At 37.9% G+C, this 18,068-nt stretch overlaps 1 protein-coding gene across 1 annotated transcript in view; it reads left to right on the top strand.

Moving 5' to 3' along the window:
• The first annotated feature begins 8,326 nt into the window (after positions 1-8,326).
• The window catches only part of Cenpp (centromere protein P), a 200,818-nt gene continuing 191,076 nt past the window's right edge, over positions 8,327-18,068 (top strand). Inside the window, exons 1-2 of the mRNA XM_087206352.1 lie at positions 8,327-8,402; positions 11,983-12,079. Coding sequence (XP_087062478.1) covers positions 12,008-12,079 — 72 coding nt within the window. The 5' untranslated portion in view covers positions 8,327-8,402; positions 11,983-12,007. The remainder of the gene's footprint in view (positions 8,403-11,982; positions 12,080-18,068) is intronic.

Genomic DNA, 18,068 nt, shown 5'->3' on the forward strand with positions numbered 1-18,068 from the left:
TAGGTCATTTTCTGAATTTATCTGAATATGCAGATGATTTTGAATGCCCTATTTCTGAAAGTCTGACTTCTAAAAAGGGAAGTGAGAAAAATGTAGGTTTATATCTAGATGCCTTGTGGAAGGTGACTAGATTATGGGGTGCTACTGGCTAGCTTGCTCTTGGGAGGTAGGGTCTGGTCACAAGAAATGGGCCATTGGCAGTGTGGCCTGGAAGGGTTTATCTCTCTCTCTCTGGCTCCTCCCTTGACTCTGCTTCCTGTGGGCCATGCCCCACTGCCATCCTCTCCTGCAGTGGAACCTCCTACTAAGGACTGAGCAAAAATAAACCACTTCTGACACGGTAGGTGTCAGGTATTTTTACCTAATAATGAGAAAGTGACTAAGATAGAAGGTAAAAGTTACTGGTCCTTTAAATCTTCTGGAAGTTCCTTCAGCTAGAAGTAAATGCAGAGATGACTGACAAAAATAGGGAAAGTGTAACCAGAATGGCAGCCTGACTCTTTGCACCTCTGTAATCAGAAGCAACATCCATGATCAGACCAGGGATCCCCTGTCCTTGGAGAAGACAGTCTTTTTTTGCCCACCCTGGCCTCCACAGTTATGTGTAAGCTGCTCCAGGAACAGTTATATAACTGCCTGGCATTCTGCTGAGATAAGAAAAAATGCTTGACTTCTACTGTGCTAAGATCAGGAATCAATAGAAATTAACCCATTTTATTGTCTAAACCTTTCGGATATTGCAAGCCTTAAGTAGACAACAGAATTTTGCAGTGTTTACCTCAGAGAGAGTCTGCCATTGCCTTTGTTGTCCATGGGGGCATGGAATTCTGGCGCTTCTTACTCAATCATCTTTCCAAAATCACTTAAATACTTTTTTGGTATTCCACTTTAATTTATTCACTTGTGGGCTCTGTTTTTGTATTACTATGTTGCGGCAAGGGAGTCGAAATGACTTTCCAGAGACAGGAGAGTAGAATAAAATAAAGTTTATTGCCAGGCAAGGACAGTCTCAGGAAAGGAGTCCTTCTAGGCTGATCAAGAGTTAAGACATTTTCTCCTTTTTATACCTTTATAGGGCAGCTTGACTTGTGGGTTACACACCAGAATGTGGCAAGGGCATGATAAAGCAGCATTAGGTGGCAAGGGTAGCTTAAGTTGCCATTACAATGTAGCAAGGTTGTGGTACAGCAGCATTAGGTACAGGGTACATAGACACACTTCAAGGCTAACTTCTAATCTCTTTGGGAGCAGGCTGCCCCAAAAGAGGGAGAAGGCCCACTCAGAGTTTCCAAGCAGGGACAATTTCACACAAGTTTCACACACAAGTTTCAAACAGGGTTTTAGCGCAGAGTTCATTAACTAATATTTTACAATAATTATCTATTCCAAATTATGTTTGGTAGCTCTTTCTGCCTCAACTATATATTATTGGTTGCTATAAGATTGCAACATACATAACCTATCTTTTAATAGTCTACTTTAATGTTTTATGGCAGCGAGTATATTCTAGAAGCCCTATCATTATTGCAGATATGTAAGTTAGATATCATGTAGGCAGTTAGACAGGGCTGGCCTGTGAGGAGCCCACATGGAGGACAATCAAGACACATTCACTGAAGGCCAGCATTGTAAAAGAAGAGAAACTACCACACCCACGTGCTTCCCCTAAGGATGAAAAACAGTGATTGATATTCTAAAAAGGTATCAGTCACCTGGGTGGTGGAAGACCCGAGATTTTACCCACCCCTTCCAGGAAAGGTCTCTGACTGAAAATCCTCGTATACTTGCTAAGTGAATTTGCTTCCCCATTGGATCCCCATTTAATCAGTATTACCTAAGTGGCAATACATATCGTAATCTTATTGGTTGATCATAGTTTTGTCCACCTTGAGATTTCTCATTGGATCAGTATTACCTAAGCAACTGTAGTTGCAATCTTACTAGTTGACTATAGTTTTGGCCCACCTTGAACCTGCCTCACCTCTTAGCTTTGTACCATTGAACACCTTTGAGAAGCAGAGTAGGCGGGCAACCCATTTTCTTGGTCCCCCTTCTGTCCCTCTTAGACAGAAGCTATCTTTCTCTCAATAAATTTTTCCTACTCTTAACTTCCATTGTTCCTAGAATTCATTCTTTGATCTCAGAGAACCTGAATTCGCGTTTTGAATATCTAGCAAGTTTGGGAGTTATATCTATTCTACCTATATCATCATCATACACATCTGTTTCTTCCCCTGCCACATGTTATAGTTTTAATATGAATTAACGTATGTATATTACATTAGGCAACATAATTTTTTTACTTTCAGCCATCATATAATTTAAATAACTTAAGAGAAGGCTAATATTTTGTTGTTTTCCTTGATGGAATCATTTCACAACACACAGAATATGCTAATTCTGTTTCCCTACATACTTCAGTGGGTTTTTTGTTTTGCTTTGTTTTTTTCTTTTTTCCCATGGTGCTGGGGATCAGACCCAGGGCCTCAAACATGCCAAATAAGTGCTCTACCAATAGCTACAACCGCAGCCCTGCATTTTAAAGTATAAACACATTCCCTTCTGTAGTTACAGTGCAGTGATCAACTTCTCAAATTGATATTCATATAATACTTTTTTGTAATATGCCATTCATATTCTAGTTTTGTTGGTTAAACTCATAATGTCCTTTATGGCACCCCATTCCCACAGTACATGATACAATCTAGGGTTGAGTGTTATATTTGCTTGTCATGTTGATATAGGGGGAATAGATGTAACTCTCAAACTTGCTAGATATCCGAAGCGAGTTCTTGTTCTCTAAGTCAGGAATGAATTCTAGGAACAATGGAGATTAAGAGTAGGAAAAATTTACTGAGAGAAAGATAGCTTCTGTCTAAGAGGGACAGAAGGGGGACCAAGAAAATGGATTGCCCACCTACCCTGCTTCTCAAAGGTGTTCAATGGTAAAAATCTAAGAGGTGAGGCAGGTTAAAGGTGGGACAAAACTATAGTCAATAGTAAGATTACAAGTACAGTTGCTTAGGTAATATTGATCCAATGAGAAATCACAAGGTGGGACAAAAACTCAGATCAAGCAATAATATTATGAAAAGTATAGTCGCTTAGGTAATATTGATTAAATGGGGATCAAATGGGGAATCAAGTCATGTAGCAAGTATACAAGGAAGGAACAAGGATTTCCCATAAGGAGTGGGGTCAAGGATCTTTCCTGGAAAGGGTGGGTAAGATCTTGGTCCCCCACCCGGGTGATTGACACCTCTGTAGAATATCAATCACTGCTATTCATCCTTAGGGAAAACGCGCAGGTGTGGTAGTTTCTCTTCTTTTACAATGCTGGCCTTCAGTGAAAGTGTCTTGATTGTCCTCCACGTTAGCTCCTGGAGGGTCAGCCTTGTGTAACTGTTAGGTTAAACTGAAGCATGCCCAAGACCCCAGAGCAGGCAAAAGTGAAGCAACAAGCAAAGTTTTATTTTCAGCCTGGGTGCAGGATAGTCAAGGGTGAAAAAAGCCGTTCACCCTGGGGGCTTGGGCAAGAAGAAACTTTATAGAGGAGTTTGGGTAGGGAAAGGGTAGTGCCAGGAGGAGTGGGAAATTTTTGTCTTGGAGTGGAAGAAGTCTGGTGGTCTCCAGGGGTGTATGGACCCACAGGTGTTGCTGCTTGGTGGGCTGTTTATCTGGAACCTGGGTCTTGGCTCCCTGTTATCCTTTGTGCCTTGCAAAGGATGTGTTGCATTGCCTGGGAAGTTTTTCTCTCCTGCCTGGGCAGGATATCTGATACTAACTGCCTATAAGATATCTAATTAACTTACATATCTACAATAATATCTCTTTAGCTTCCTTTAATTTGGAAAAATTCTAAAGCCTTTCTTTGCCATTCTTTGAGTTGACATTTTTTTTTTTTCTCCCTTGTGTTAATGTGGACTAAACCTAGAGGCACTCTACATTGAGCTACATTATATCTGCAACCCTTTTTATTCTTTGCTTTGAGTCAGGGTCTCATTAAGTTGCCCAAGCTGTTCTTAAATTTGGCTGAAACTTTTCTTTTTGTCTTTTTTTTTTTTTGGTACCGGGGTTCGAACTTGGGTCCTTGAACTTGCACAGCAGGCGGTGAAACCACTGAGCTAAATCCCTGGCCCTGCTGTTCTTAAATTTGGGATCCTCCTGCCTCATCCTCTTGTGTAGCTGGGATTATAGGTGTGTACCACCCTGTCTGGCTTGACTTGGCCTTTATTGAAAAAACATAGTTCTTTTTACTTTTTTTTCCAACTGAATATTCCTCATTGTGTTGTTCTGATTTTTTTCTTTGCATATTCATTCTTGGGCAAAATAATGTGTAGATGATATATTGTCCTCAACGTATCTGACCTTCATAGGTGATAATTTTGATCAATAAAACTTGCCTGATTTCTGCATTGTAGGATTCTTTTTTGTCCCTTACAACTAAAATGTAGTCTATGGGGACACACTTTCTGATCCTGCAGTTACTACTCTGTCAAAATTTCTTCCTTCATTTAGCATACACTAGTGATTTTTTTTTTTTTTTTCTGGTACCTAGAATTAAACTCAGGACCTTGTGCTTGCCAGGCAGGAATAACACCACTGAGCTAAATCCCTGGCCCTCCACTAATGATTCTTGCCTAGCCCAGTCTTTGCTGTAGTGGTTGCAAAATGATAACTTTTCAACTTGATAACACTTTCTCCATATTTCTTATTAGGCATTTGAGCATTATGCATAAGAAATAAATCTTTGTTCTCTACTATGAATATATATGTGTAGATAACCTATGTATCACAGCTATGGATCCATTCAGTCACATTTTCAATGATTAATAATCTTTACAAGGATATATGTATATAATAATACATTAGCTATTGGTAAGTGAGATGGAGAAGAATAAAGCAGGAGATGAAACATTGGGATGCCTAGAAGAGCTCTTTATCTGCAAAAATGAAGGAACTAGATAAAATTATTTCCCAAGTTCTCATTGAATCCCAAACTTTGTGTTTTTAAATCAAAGAATATATCTGAGAAATAATTGAACTTACTGGAAGAGCATCTATGACTTAGATCTCACCCTGATTTATAACATGGAATGATTGCTGGTATTTGGAGAATGCTTCTTAGCAAGGCCAGATCTACAAAGCACTATTCCTCTGGGACACCCATGAGATGGAATTACTTCAGTTTATTTATTGTTTAGTATTACTGTGGCCCAGATTCCTAAGTTCCTTCAATAAGTATATATACCTACCACTGTTTACAAAGTATCCAACTGATCTGGTTACAAAGATTCTTCAAGAATGCATTCTATGTCCCATGCATTCTTCAGTATTTATTTTTTAGAAGAGCATTCTTTTTAAAAAACACAGAAAATTTGATCCCAGGTATCAAAAAAAAAAAAAACAAAACCCAAACAAACCAACAAACCCAGAAAAGTATAAAAAGGATAGATGCAAGAGATTTTGGACAAAACTCCAAAATCATTGTGCAGGTAAGGTTAATCATTGTAAAGGTAAGCAGAATGATTTCTACAGAGTCTTCTTCATTTTTTCAGATACCTAAGGACAGTTTTGAGGACAATGTCCTAGAGTAGTAACACAGTTCAGTTAGTCCTTAGACCGATTTCCTCTAATGAAGTTATTATTCCAGATTTTAGTAAGCTTACAAAGATTAGTTTCAGAGCAGCTTTGAAGGGCCAGCCATTTGCTCAATGACCAGAGCTGTGCCAAGTGAATCACCTTCTTATTCATGTAGCTGCAGCTGATGTGAGAAGTGGTCCCATTGAGTCCACTATTTGTTAAAGTGTGTTTGAGGAAACAAACAGGGAGAAGATAAACTTCACCAGTGCTATTTATGTATTCTGGGATAGTCCTTTCACTATTTATAGGATAGAGTAACTTATATTTGACATATATCTATGTTCATAGTATTACATGGCTAATATCTAAAAGAAATAAACATGAGCCTATTTTAATAGATTTTATTGTTATTTAGATATGGTGAGGCTAACAGATAAACAGGATTGCCATTGAAAAGAATTTGTTACAGTGTCTCAGAGGAGGGGGACACCATACTAGGGGCAAGATACATGTCAAGAACCCAATGGTTGATCAGTAGGCAGATGGGAGAGGGGAAACTGTAGGCAAGAGCCTTTATTGTGGTTTCCATGGGAAAGAATGGTTGAAGGAGGGGAACCAGGCTCTGAGTCTGAGGGGCTGTCTCTAGTTATCTTTTACATGGATGGCCCTGAGGTGATTAGGACTGGGGGAAATCGACAAGTTGGAGAGACCAAATGGAGAGTGGTTGAGGCTGTAGACACTGGGTTGGCTGATTTGCATTTGAGAAGCACATTTTAGGGCAAATTATTTACTATCTCTGGGTATCCTCTAATCTTAACTCACTGTAGGGCAAGCAAAGCCCCATGAGTTAAAACATCAGAATACAGAAAAGACATGACTGATACAAAGGTCTCTCTCCTGACAGCTTTTGAAAAATCCAAGTTGGTCAAAATGGAAGAATATGTAAATACTTACAAGATTCTTACATAAAGGAAATAAGGTGGCAAAAGCTATCAATCAATTTTCTCAGAACTCTTAAAATTATCCAGAAGCTTACAGCAATCCAGGAAGCATTTATTTAGGAAATATGGCAATCTTCTTGCGAAGAAGAGTGATCTTTGTGGGATTTTTCTCTTTTTATTATTGATTGATTAGTGATGGTGGTTTAGAAGTCCTACTATTGTGTCTCTTTTCCCAGCCCACAGTAGCCTTGAAAACCAAAATCCTACAATCACAGTAATAACCAGCAGCCTGGCAGCCATTGGATGGAACAGAATGGGTTTGAATTTCTTCAGAGCCTCATTTCCAATGAACTGTTGTTACTGACTTGTCTCTTGGTCCTTTGAAAGATCTTACTTGCTAAACTATTATTTGACCTGACTCAAAACTCTCCAAGTGTGAAAAGCCTTTTATTTTGGAGCATTTGTTGAAAGTATTTGGAGTCGACTTAAAAATTTCATGTGTACCCAGGGTGGTAGATAACAGTTGGGCCAAATAACAGATTTACCAAAAAAGCATGAAAGGAAAGCTGGAGAATGACATAGCTATAGGGCCTAGGAAAAACTCTGATCCACTCTTGGGAGTCTAGAAAGTCCTGCTTATGTATGGGGTTGTGCTGATGCAGGGTTGGATGGATGTTCGGGGAAGACCTAAGATGGCCCTACGCTCCCACACTGGCTGACCATGAGCCTCTGCAAAAGGAGAAATTGAAGACTAAGGCAGAATTATCAGTTTCTCACTGATTATTAAAGGAAGGAATTATTAAGTGCCTTAAAATAAACAGAGCCCCTTGGCAAAAACTGGGAGGCACTATGGGTGTAGACTCAATTTTTTCTACGATGCACTTACAACACAGATCACCCTGACACCAGATGCATGGTTTGGATGTGGTTTGTTCTCCAGGGGTTCATGTGTTAGAAGCTTGGTCTCCAGTTGGGATTGTTGGGAGGTGGGTGAACCTCTGAGAGTCAGTTAGGTCTTGGAGGACATGCCCTCAAAGGGAATGAAGGTAGTTTTCATGGTATGAGTGAGTTGTTACACAAGCAAGCCTGACTTCTGAATTTCTCTGGTTTGTCATTGTGATCCTTCTGTCTTATGTGTGTCCCTGCCCTTTTAATGCTGACCAGTATAAAGTTATCATCAGAGCCAAGCCAGTGCCAGGACCATGCCCTTCAACCTCCAGAACCATGAAAACTGTGCATAAAATAAACATTTTTTCTTTATAAAATTACCCAGCCCTGGGTGTTTTGTTATAATAATGAAAAGTAGTCTATTACACCAAGTGTGTATTTTTCCCTATACTCTAAGAAGGCAGTGCTGCAGCAACAAACACCAATTGGTTGTCCTCAACTCCAATTCCATTCCAGCTCTATCTAGCTAGAGATAAATTGAATCCAAAGAAGGGGTTGTGGGACCACTGCTTGATAGCTGGTCAGAGACATAGGCCACAACCTGGGGGTTGTAGTTGGTATCTGAAGCGAGGGGGCCACTGTCTTGGTGTCTGAACCTTAACTTAGGTCTGCTGTTATATCCAGGAAGATAGTGCAGAACTGAATTGAATTAGAGGACACCAAGCTGTTTCCTACTGCAGAATTAATTGCTTGGTTGGTGGTAGGCTGAAAGCCCTTTGCCTTTGAGGGCCACAGAAGTCATCTGTATTGATTATTGTGAAATTGAAAACAGAGGTAAACCAGTTTGTTTTTCCTGCAAATATTTATTTGGAGTATTTTTTCACTTTTTTGATTTTTAATCTCTTTGTGTATATAGTTCTAAAGTGAGCTTCTTGTGGACCAGCATGTAATTTTGAAGAAAAAATTATTTTGCTGATCTCTTGCCATTTGGTGAGTTTAGTTCATTTTCATTTAATGTAATTACTGATAAGGAAGTATTCTGACAATTTGCTGTTTGATTTCTGTGTGTCTTTTTTTATTCCTGTATTTGTATATTTTGTATCTAATTGATTTTTGTAGTGTACCATTTTGCTTTTTTAGTCATTCCTTATCTGATTTTCTAAAGTTATTTTCTTAGTAGATTAAAAGTAACATCCTGAAAATATAATAACCTAGGTTGAATTAATACCAACTTATCTTCAGTAGTATGCAAATCTCTGCTTCCTTTTATTCCTTCCCTTTATATTATTATTGTTGCAGATTATACCTTTCCACATGTACATTCACCTCTTAACATAGAGTTATAACTATTGTTTTATGCATTTATCCTTTATACAAGAAAAAGGTTTATAAGTCAAAACACAAAGATACTGTTTTTCCTATTTACCTGTGTTACCAGGGTTCTTTTTTATTTATGTATGGCTTTGAGTTACTGCCCAATGTTCTTTCTTTTCTGTTTCAAGAATTTTCCTTTAGCATTTTTTCTAAAAGTAAGAGACTTTATCAGCTTTCCTTAATCATGGAATGTTTAAAATTCTCCCTCATTCTTGATAGATTTGTTGGATATAGAATTCTTGATTGAAAGCCTTTTTCTTCTGACTCTAATTGTCACTGCATTGCTCCTGGTAATTAATCTTACTGATGATTCCTTGTGGGACAAGTCACTTCTCTCGTGACACTCTTAGGATACACTTTTTCTTTGACATTTAACAGATTGAGTATCATGGTGTGGATCTCTTGAGTTTTTCCTCTTTCTGTTTATGAGCTTCCTGGATGTGCATCTTAACTTTTTCAATTTGGAAGTATTTGACTACTGTTTCTTCAGATTGCTTTCAGCCCCTTTGTTTTTCAGCTCACCTTGTATGAGCTCCATTGCATATATGTTTATATTCCTCTATTCATTGTGCTAAATCTCTTATGCCTGTGCAAATCTGCTATTGAAGCCCTTTGGTGAATTTTTCATTTTTGCTTTTGTACATTTCAGGTCTAAAATTTCTATGTCTTATTATTTCTCTCTATATATTGTTATTCCCTATTTATTGAACACATCATTCTCTTGTTTCTGTGACTTCTTTCAGTTGAAATGAAGTGCCTATGTAATCTGTGCCTAGTAATTTTGCCTTGTGTTTCTTCAACAGAAGGTTCTGTAAATTTCTTTTTTCCTTTGAATGATTTGTACTTTCTTGATTCTTTGCATATTTAGTTTTTCTTCTAGTTGCGTACTGGGCATTTTGGATATTATAATGTGTAAAAAGAATATGTGTGTTAAAAAAAAAAATATATATATATATAGGGCCAGGGATTTAGCTCAGTGGTTCCACCGCCTGCCTCTAAAGGGCAAGGACCCAAGTTCCATCCCTGGTACCAAAAAAACCCCCCCAAAAACCAAGGTAGTAGTACCTTGGTTCATGAATTTAATTTGTTCTATGATTTTGGAAAAGATGGCCACATTTGTTTCTATGGGAAAGATGGCCACAATTGTGTTTGTCACCCAATGCAGTTTGCAAACGAAAATTTTGCCAAATGCTTCTGTTTATGAACCAAATTGTTTGCAAACAAAAGCATTCACGAACAGGTACCACTGTGTGATACACACAAACACACACGCGTATGTGTATATGTATAATGTATGTATGTGTATATGTATGCATTTGGCTCTGCACTGGAATACTGCTTTGTTGTTTAGCCACATCCCTCACAAATCTACCTTAGTCTGTCTTCACCTAAAGATCTACCAGAAGTAAAAGCTTATGGTCTGTTCTGATCATGCATTCTCACCTAGAGGGTAGTCCTCCTTCCTCAAAGATGCTCACCTCCCACTCTTTCATCCCTTGGCTTTCAGCATGTTTGTTGTGTTCACTGATACTTTGTCCTGACAATAAGGTTCTGTTCTACAGCAACTCCCTTTCTCTTCTTGCTTGACCTCTGATGGCTGAAGGGAGCAGTCATCCCCTGACCGTTTTTGTTTGTTTGGTTTGGTCTACATATTGTGATAATCTTGGCTTGTCAATTGCTTTGGCATCCTGACTATGATATACTGGAGACAATAATAAACTCCAAGGAATTCATTGCCAAGTCTTCCCTTGCTTCCTGTGGACTACTTCTTCTGTTTTCTTCTCTCAGCATTTCAGATTTTCAGATTTATGTGCTTTTGACTTTGTGTGTTATTCCAGTGCTTTAAATTGTAATTAATGGGAGCATTTGGGTTGAATGTATTTACTTTATAGTGGCTAGAACAGGGACTGAACCCCTACAACCATGAGTGAATGACTAGATGAATTCATGGAACTTGACCTCAAGTTGCTCATAGCTTATGTGGCTGACAGTGTTACAATAAGTATAATATTAAGAGAATTAAGATAAATTGATCTATGAGAACTCAGGCAAGGGAATGAAGTTATTTATAGCTATTGGGGACATGGGATATGTGGTGTGGTGGTAAGGTCATTGTTCTGATACTAATCAAGTGTCCTTCAGAGTCCTCTGACTCTAACAAACCCTGTAGGTTATAGATACTACCAACACCACCAACCACCCTGCCTCCCTTCAGACCCTGGCTGGAAGTCAGTGCTCATCTTCACCTATAACCTGTAAGCTATAAAGAGTTGCTGTAAGCCTTTCGAGTTCAGCAGTTGCTGGAACCACTTAGAGAACTTACTCAAGGCATTATACTTAACAATTGCCATTTTATTATAAAGGATAAAATCTAGAAACAGTCAGATGGAAGCAACACATAGACTAAGGCCTAGGGACTTTGGCAGGGGGGCTTATATAGCTTTCTTGTGAAATCTAACACATTACTCTCCAAATAGATCGATGTGCTCACCAACCAGGAAACTCCACTGATCACCTGTGCCCAGAGTTTTTAGTGACCATGGGCAAGGTTGATTAAATCACTGGCTGTGTATTTGAACTCAGTCTCCAGCATGCTCTCCATCTGGACGTCTACTAGGTCAAAGTTCCAATTGCCTGCTGATGTCATTGGCTTTTCTAGTAAGCAGCCCACAGCCTGCTGCTATCTAAGGTCCACTTGAGTCACTTTATTAGCATAACAGAGATTGTTCTATCACTGGAGAACTTTCACAGAATTGAAGTTCTATGCCAGGAAGTGACACATATACGTTCATTGTTTTTTGTTTTGTTTTATTTTTGGTACCGGGGATCGAACTCGGGTCCTTGGGCTTTCAGGGCAGCTGATGGAACTACCGAGCTAAATCCCCGGCCCACATGTATATTCATTGTAAAACTGCACTTGTCAAATAAGATTTTATGGAGAATGTGGCATTGGAGTGATTTGAAAGTAGACAGGTTTAAACATTTGAAAAGGGCATTTCAGCCTAACAGCATTAGCAGTAAGCATTAGCTTTTACACAGGAGGAACATATTCAGAAATGTAAGATTCAGTACAGAGAAGTATATTAAGTACTTTCTAAATGTTAGTGTAGGACATATGAAAAGAATAAATTTTGAAAAGCCAGAGTTGGTCTGTTGTTTAATGATATTTATTAATCATAGACTCTTATTCCTACAGAGCAGAAGAAAGAAGAGATTTATTCATGTTTTTCCGAGGCCTACATTTTTTTGTGGAATGGTGTGAATATCGTAAGCGTACATTTAAATATTTCAAGGTAAAGTCTAAAATCTTTGAATTTAAATATATGTAGAATATGAAGCTGGTGTTATTTGGTGATTCAGCCATAGTGTACTTTCCTTAAAGTTTTCAGAGAATGGAAAGTATTTTCATTGGCTTCAGGATTTGTTAATTATTTGTAATAAATGGAGAAGAAGCTTCTGTATAAATCAGTATTTTATATTATAGAATATTTTGAATGAAGTGTAGTTGTTTCTAATTTATTTTAAAAACTACATTTTAAAAATAAGTCTTGCAAGGATACTTGACCTAAAACAATAAATGCTAATAAAATATAATCACAACAGGCTTGTTACGAAGCAGTATATGTTTAACTTCCTGAGGCAAAGTATATATTTTGATTTTTGCATATTTTGAGTTTAAATACTGAAGCCTGATTGTTTCTTAAGTCTTCTAGAGATGCTTCAGAGCACTTATTTTTATTTGTTTTGGGAGCATAACCAGAATTATCTTTGATTGTGTTGTAATCTCCAGTCTTACAGAGTGGGATAACATTAAATTATTGACAGTTGTGAGCCACACAAAAAAGAATTAACAAATAATATTTCAAGGTTCAGATTCCCTCAAAAGCCTAACCAGTTCATGACTCTTGTTTTTAGGGCTGGTTTGTAACTTTTCTTTATTTTGGGTTGTATTCTTTTTTATTATTAGTTTTATCCTATTGGACTGAGCTAATAAAATGTGTGAAGCATGAGATTTTCTCCAGAATGAAACATGGGCAGTTCCCGTACTTCAGTCCCTTGAAGAGCTCTCATGATTTTGGTATACTTTCTTGCATGTAGTCTTATGCCAGGACAATTAGGTATCTTTGCCTCACAATTGATAAAATACAATGATTGGTGAATGTGCTGGCAGTTACTGTGCTGGCAGTTACAGTAATGAATGAATCGCCTATTACTTGACTTTCTACCCAGTAGAATGTTTCCTTATGCATTTGAGTATGTAGTAGTTTTTGTGACCTCTGGTTCTGTTATGGTTTGACTCTAGTTGTCTCCCTAAAGCGTCACGTGGTCACAGGTGGCTTTTTCAGAGGTGACTGAATCTAGAGTGTATAATGTTGGGATTAAGGGCATGTGATTACTAAACCTGTACACTGATTGGTTTGCCACTGTCCTAATCCTGGTAGTCTGGATAAGATAAAAGGGGCAGGAAGACACTGTTAAAGTTCCCTTGTTGCTTTTGCTACTGTGTAGGTACCATGAACTGTTTCTTTTCTGTGAAGCACTTTGCCATGTGCCACTCTGCCTTAGAGCCAGCCAATTATGGACTGAAAAAAATTCTACAGACTGTGAGCTAAATAAACCCTTTCGCTTTTAACTTTGGGTGTTGAGTATTTTGACTCAGCAGCGAGGAAAAAGTAACTAACACAGTTCCCCATTTGCAAAGCTGAGTCAGTCATGGGGAACCTACAATTTGTATGCCACAGTGGGCCATTTATCATTGAAATCTCTAAAAGGTTCACTATCGCTGCTCTAGGTGCTCTCACTGCTCTAGGTGCTCTCCATGCAGGTCGAGAAGTATAATTGGTGTATTTTTCAGAGGAAATAGAGCATTCTATGAGCTGGTCTTTGCTGGTGACATTTCTAGGATAGAAAAATACAGTCATTTTTCTGAAACCATTTTCCATATCTTTTTCATCACCCCAAATTAAACTCTGTATCCATTTCCTCCTTGCCCCAGTCCCTGGTAAACACTGCTTGATGTTCTGTTTCTACGAATTTGACTATTTAAGGTACCTCCTATTGTTGCAGAATTCCAAGAGACAGGAGAGACCAATGCGATTTAGGAGGATTTATTTTAGGTTTAAAGTGTTCACCGGCTCAACTGACTCCTGTCCAGAGGAAGAACGCTGAACAAAGAGAAGTTCCAGCTTTTATACATTTGGTCAAAGGGGAGTGGTCTTTCTAATGACGTGAAACTAAGGGAGTGGGCTAGTGAGGTTGCAGAAGCAAACAAAAAGCAAGTTAGTCACCTCTCAAAAATGACAGTTTTGTTCCCTGTGAATCTTGTGAGAACAAGGCATCATGAACTTTGTTTACAGGACTTATTTGCCAATCTTATCTGTATCTTTTGAGGGTATACAGTTCCTTAAAGGTTGCAAAGACTTCATTGACAGGAATGTAACTGTCTGCCCTATTAGTACCAGGGGGGAGACAAATTCCTGAGAAGTCAGGTCTTCACTGGACTCTTGTTATCAAGAATCTTGTTTGTTTGTTTGTTTTGGTACTGGGGATCCAACTCAGGACCTTATGCTTGGGAAGAAGCAGGCAGTGGAATCACTGATCTAAATCCCCAGCCCAGCAAGAATCTTATTGTTTATCTTATCTGTAGCCCAACAAGGAGTTGGGGGGAGGTGTGACTCAAGGTGAGGAGGGAACTGCCCAAGGCTTGTTTTTCTTTAAGTCCTGCTTCAATGTAAGTGGAATGTCCTTTTTGTCTGTATTATTTCTTTGAGGATATCATTGTCAAGGTTTATCCATCTTGTAACATGTGTCAGATTTCCTTTTCAAGGCTAAATAATACTTGTACCATGTTTTGCTTATCCATTCATCTACGGAGAGACACTTGGATTTCCACGTTTTCACTGTGAATAACACTGCTGTGACCAAAAGTGTACCAATATAGCATCATGTCCTTGCTTTTACTCTTCTAAGTATATGCTGGGAAGTGGGTTTGTTGGATCAAGGGGGTAGTTCTAAGTTTAATTTTTAGCTGTGTTTCAAAGCAGCTGCACCATTTTACTTTCCTACCAGTAAAGCCAAGAGGTCCAGTTGGTCCATAAGCCCTCCAACACATGATATTTTGTTGTTGTTTTGTAAAAATTAGTCCTGTAAATAGAAAGTGATACCTCACTGTGGTTTGGTTTGGATCTTCCTGGTAGACTAGCAGTGCTGAGCATCCTTCCATGTGCTTATTGGCCACTAGCATCTCTGTGGTGAATGTTTGTTGGGAGTCTTATACCCGTGTTTCAATTTATATTGCTTTTTCTTGTTGAATTGTAAGAGCTCTTTATACATTGTAGATATTAACTTCTTATCAAATATATGATTTGCAAATACTTTCTCTGGATTATTTCATTCTCTCGATAGTGTCTTTTAATACACAAAATTTTGATAAAATTCTTTTTGTTTTTTTTGTTGTCTGTGTTTTTGGTGTCTGATCCAAGAAATTATTACCAAATTCATTCTCAAAAAAGAATTTTCTCATTTAGTGCTTAAGGCCAGGTTTTTATTGTTTTTGTTGTTTTGTTTTGTGGTACTGGGGATTGAATCCAAGTCCTTGGCACTGAGTTGTATCCCTTCTCCTTTTTTATTTTGAGATAGGGTCTCACTAAATTGCCCATTCTCAGCTTGAACTTGTACTCTTCCTGCCTCAACCTCCCAGGGTGATAGGATTACAGGCCTGTACCGAAGCATTTAGCCAAAGTTAGGTATCTGCTCCATTTTGAATTAATTTTTGTATGTGGTATAGAGTAAAGCTCCAACATCATTTGTTATGGTTTGTCTCTAGATGTCCCCCACAAAGCCTCATGCAGTCATAGATGGGGCTTTTTGGAAGTGGCTGGATCTGGAGTGTGTGATGCTGGGATCAAGTGTGTGTCATTACTAATTAATCTACTGATTGGTTTGGCCTAGTTCTGGGCAGGATCAAGGGTGTCCTGTGGGTAGACTGGATAAAACATAAGGAATAGAAAGGTCACAGGTTGCTTGTTGCTTGTCACTTGTTGCTTATTGTTGCTGCTGCTTGTCTTCTGCTCTGCAATGCCCCTCTGCCATTGCCACCCTGCCTTGGAGCCAGCTGGTTACGGACTGAAACCTCTACAAACTGTGAGCTGAAATAAACCTTTCCTCCTTCAACTTTGAGTGTCAAGTATTCTGTCTCAGCAGTGAGAAAAGTAACTAAGACATCATTCTTTTGTGCACATATGTCTTGTGTTTCCAGCAGTATTTGTTGAGGAGACTGTCCTTTCCCCGTTGCATACACTCAGTACTTGTGTTGAAAATCATTTGACCACACAGTACATCAAGGATTTATTTCTAGCTTCTCTAGTCTATTACATTGGTTATATGTCTGCATTTATGGCAGTACCACACTGTCTTGATTACTGTAGCTTTTTAGTAAGTTTTAAAATTGGGATTTGTGTCTTCTCTCTTTCTTATTTTCATGATTCTTCCATTTATTTGGGGTCAGTTGAGACTGCATGTGAATTTTTTTTTTTTTTTTTTGATACTGGGGATTGAACTCGGGTTCTTGTGATTGCAAGGCAGGCCACAGAGCCACTGAGCTAAATCTCCTGCCCTCCATGTGAATTTTAAAGTGGATTTTTCTATTTCTGCAAAAAAACATCTCTGGGACCTTCGTAGAGATTGGAGTGAATCTGTAGATTGTTTTGTCATCTTACTAGTAAATTTTGCAATCCATGAACACAGGATATTTCTCCATTTATATGTGCCTTCAGTTTCTTTTAACAGTGTTTGTAAGGAGTAATAGTTTTATTAATTTTAATTTTAAGCCTGTATTTCTTAATTATTGTCAAGAATAAAACATCAAGGGCCAGGGATTTAGCTCAGTGGCACTGCTCCTGGCTCGCAAGTGCAAGGTCCTAAGTTCGATCCTCAGTACCAAAAAAAACAAAGAGAATAAAATATCTATATACTATAAGCAAGTCAGTATTTTTACTTTTTTGCATTAATTTTTCTGTTACCTTCTGGATCTGGGTGGTATAATTTGTATTGCTTATTTTATTTCCAATTTAAGAGTATGTAGATGAAGATGTATGGTACCTATATTCATGTCTGTTTTTTTTTAAATTTGAGAGTTATTTTATGTTGCTCTTCTCAGTAAGTTTTGTTATTAAAACAATATAGGGGATTGGAGATTTAGCTCAGTGGTTCCACTGCCTGCTTTGCAAGCGCAAGGTCCCAAGTTTGATCCCTGGTACCAAAAAAAAAAAGGAATATAGGAATATATTTTTGTTCTGAAAACTAGAAACTTAACAGATATATCTAACCACTTTCTGTAGTCTCAATCTTATCATGGAGTCCTCCTTTATCAGGTATATATTTCCAGATAGAGTTAATTCATTTCCATTGGTTTATTCAAGCTTATGCTAGTTTAAAGATTCTAATTTTTTCAAAATAAAACAGAACCCTTCTATTTGGATAAGTTTTACAATATTTACTGTGTATTCACATGTGCTCACTCTTGTGCTAGGCATCATAAAAGTATAAAGACAAGGCTATGTTCAGTGCTCTCAACTTTCAGTCACAAAGAAATGAGACACACAAAATATGAAAGCAGCATAATAGTTATGATCATTAATTACCAAAATAAATGAGCAAGTTAGTATGCAATATTAGAATAATAATTGTAGCCTTAAGAGGTCACAGATGCTTAAATGGAAAAGTTTCATCTTGGGGTCAACCTTGACAAATAGGGGGATTCATTTTAGATAAGGTAAAAAACAAGGAAATGCTTAAAAGTAGGATTGAATATATATATATATATATGTATATATATATGTGTATATATATATATGTGTGTATATATATATATGAGATCAACTTGATTCCCATGTATAATTTATAATGGAAATGGCATACTTTGATGCACACATGTCATGATCATGTTTCTAAAGCTGATAATTTTGAGTTTAACTCCAAAGCAATGTGTAGACTAAGACACTTTAGTGGGATATGGGCAAGAAGTTTAGTTTAAGAACTTTTAATTTGGTAGCATTGTGTTGTCGTAAGTTGTCAGTATTAGATTGAAGATTAGATTCTCAGCATTCAGTGTATCTGCTCATCATGGATGTTGAGAAATGTCACTCAGAGCTTCGTTGTGAATATCCATTTTGTTTGGGTGAACATGTGTGTGCATGGGCAGCCGGGAAGGTGCTGTGCAGTAACACCATGGAAGACACTTTGTTTTCATTTCTTATGTTTGCACAAATTCATTGATGAGAT

Source organism: Heterocephalus glaber, unplaced genomic scaffold (genome assembly GCF_053883595.1).
Source record: "Heterocephalus glaber isolate CG9 unplaced genomic scaffold, H.glaber_assembly_v1.0 deba00000621, whole genome shotgun sequence".
NCBI lineage: Eukaryota > Metazoa > Chordata > Mammalia > Rodentia > Bathyergidae > Heterocephalus > Heterocephalus glaber.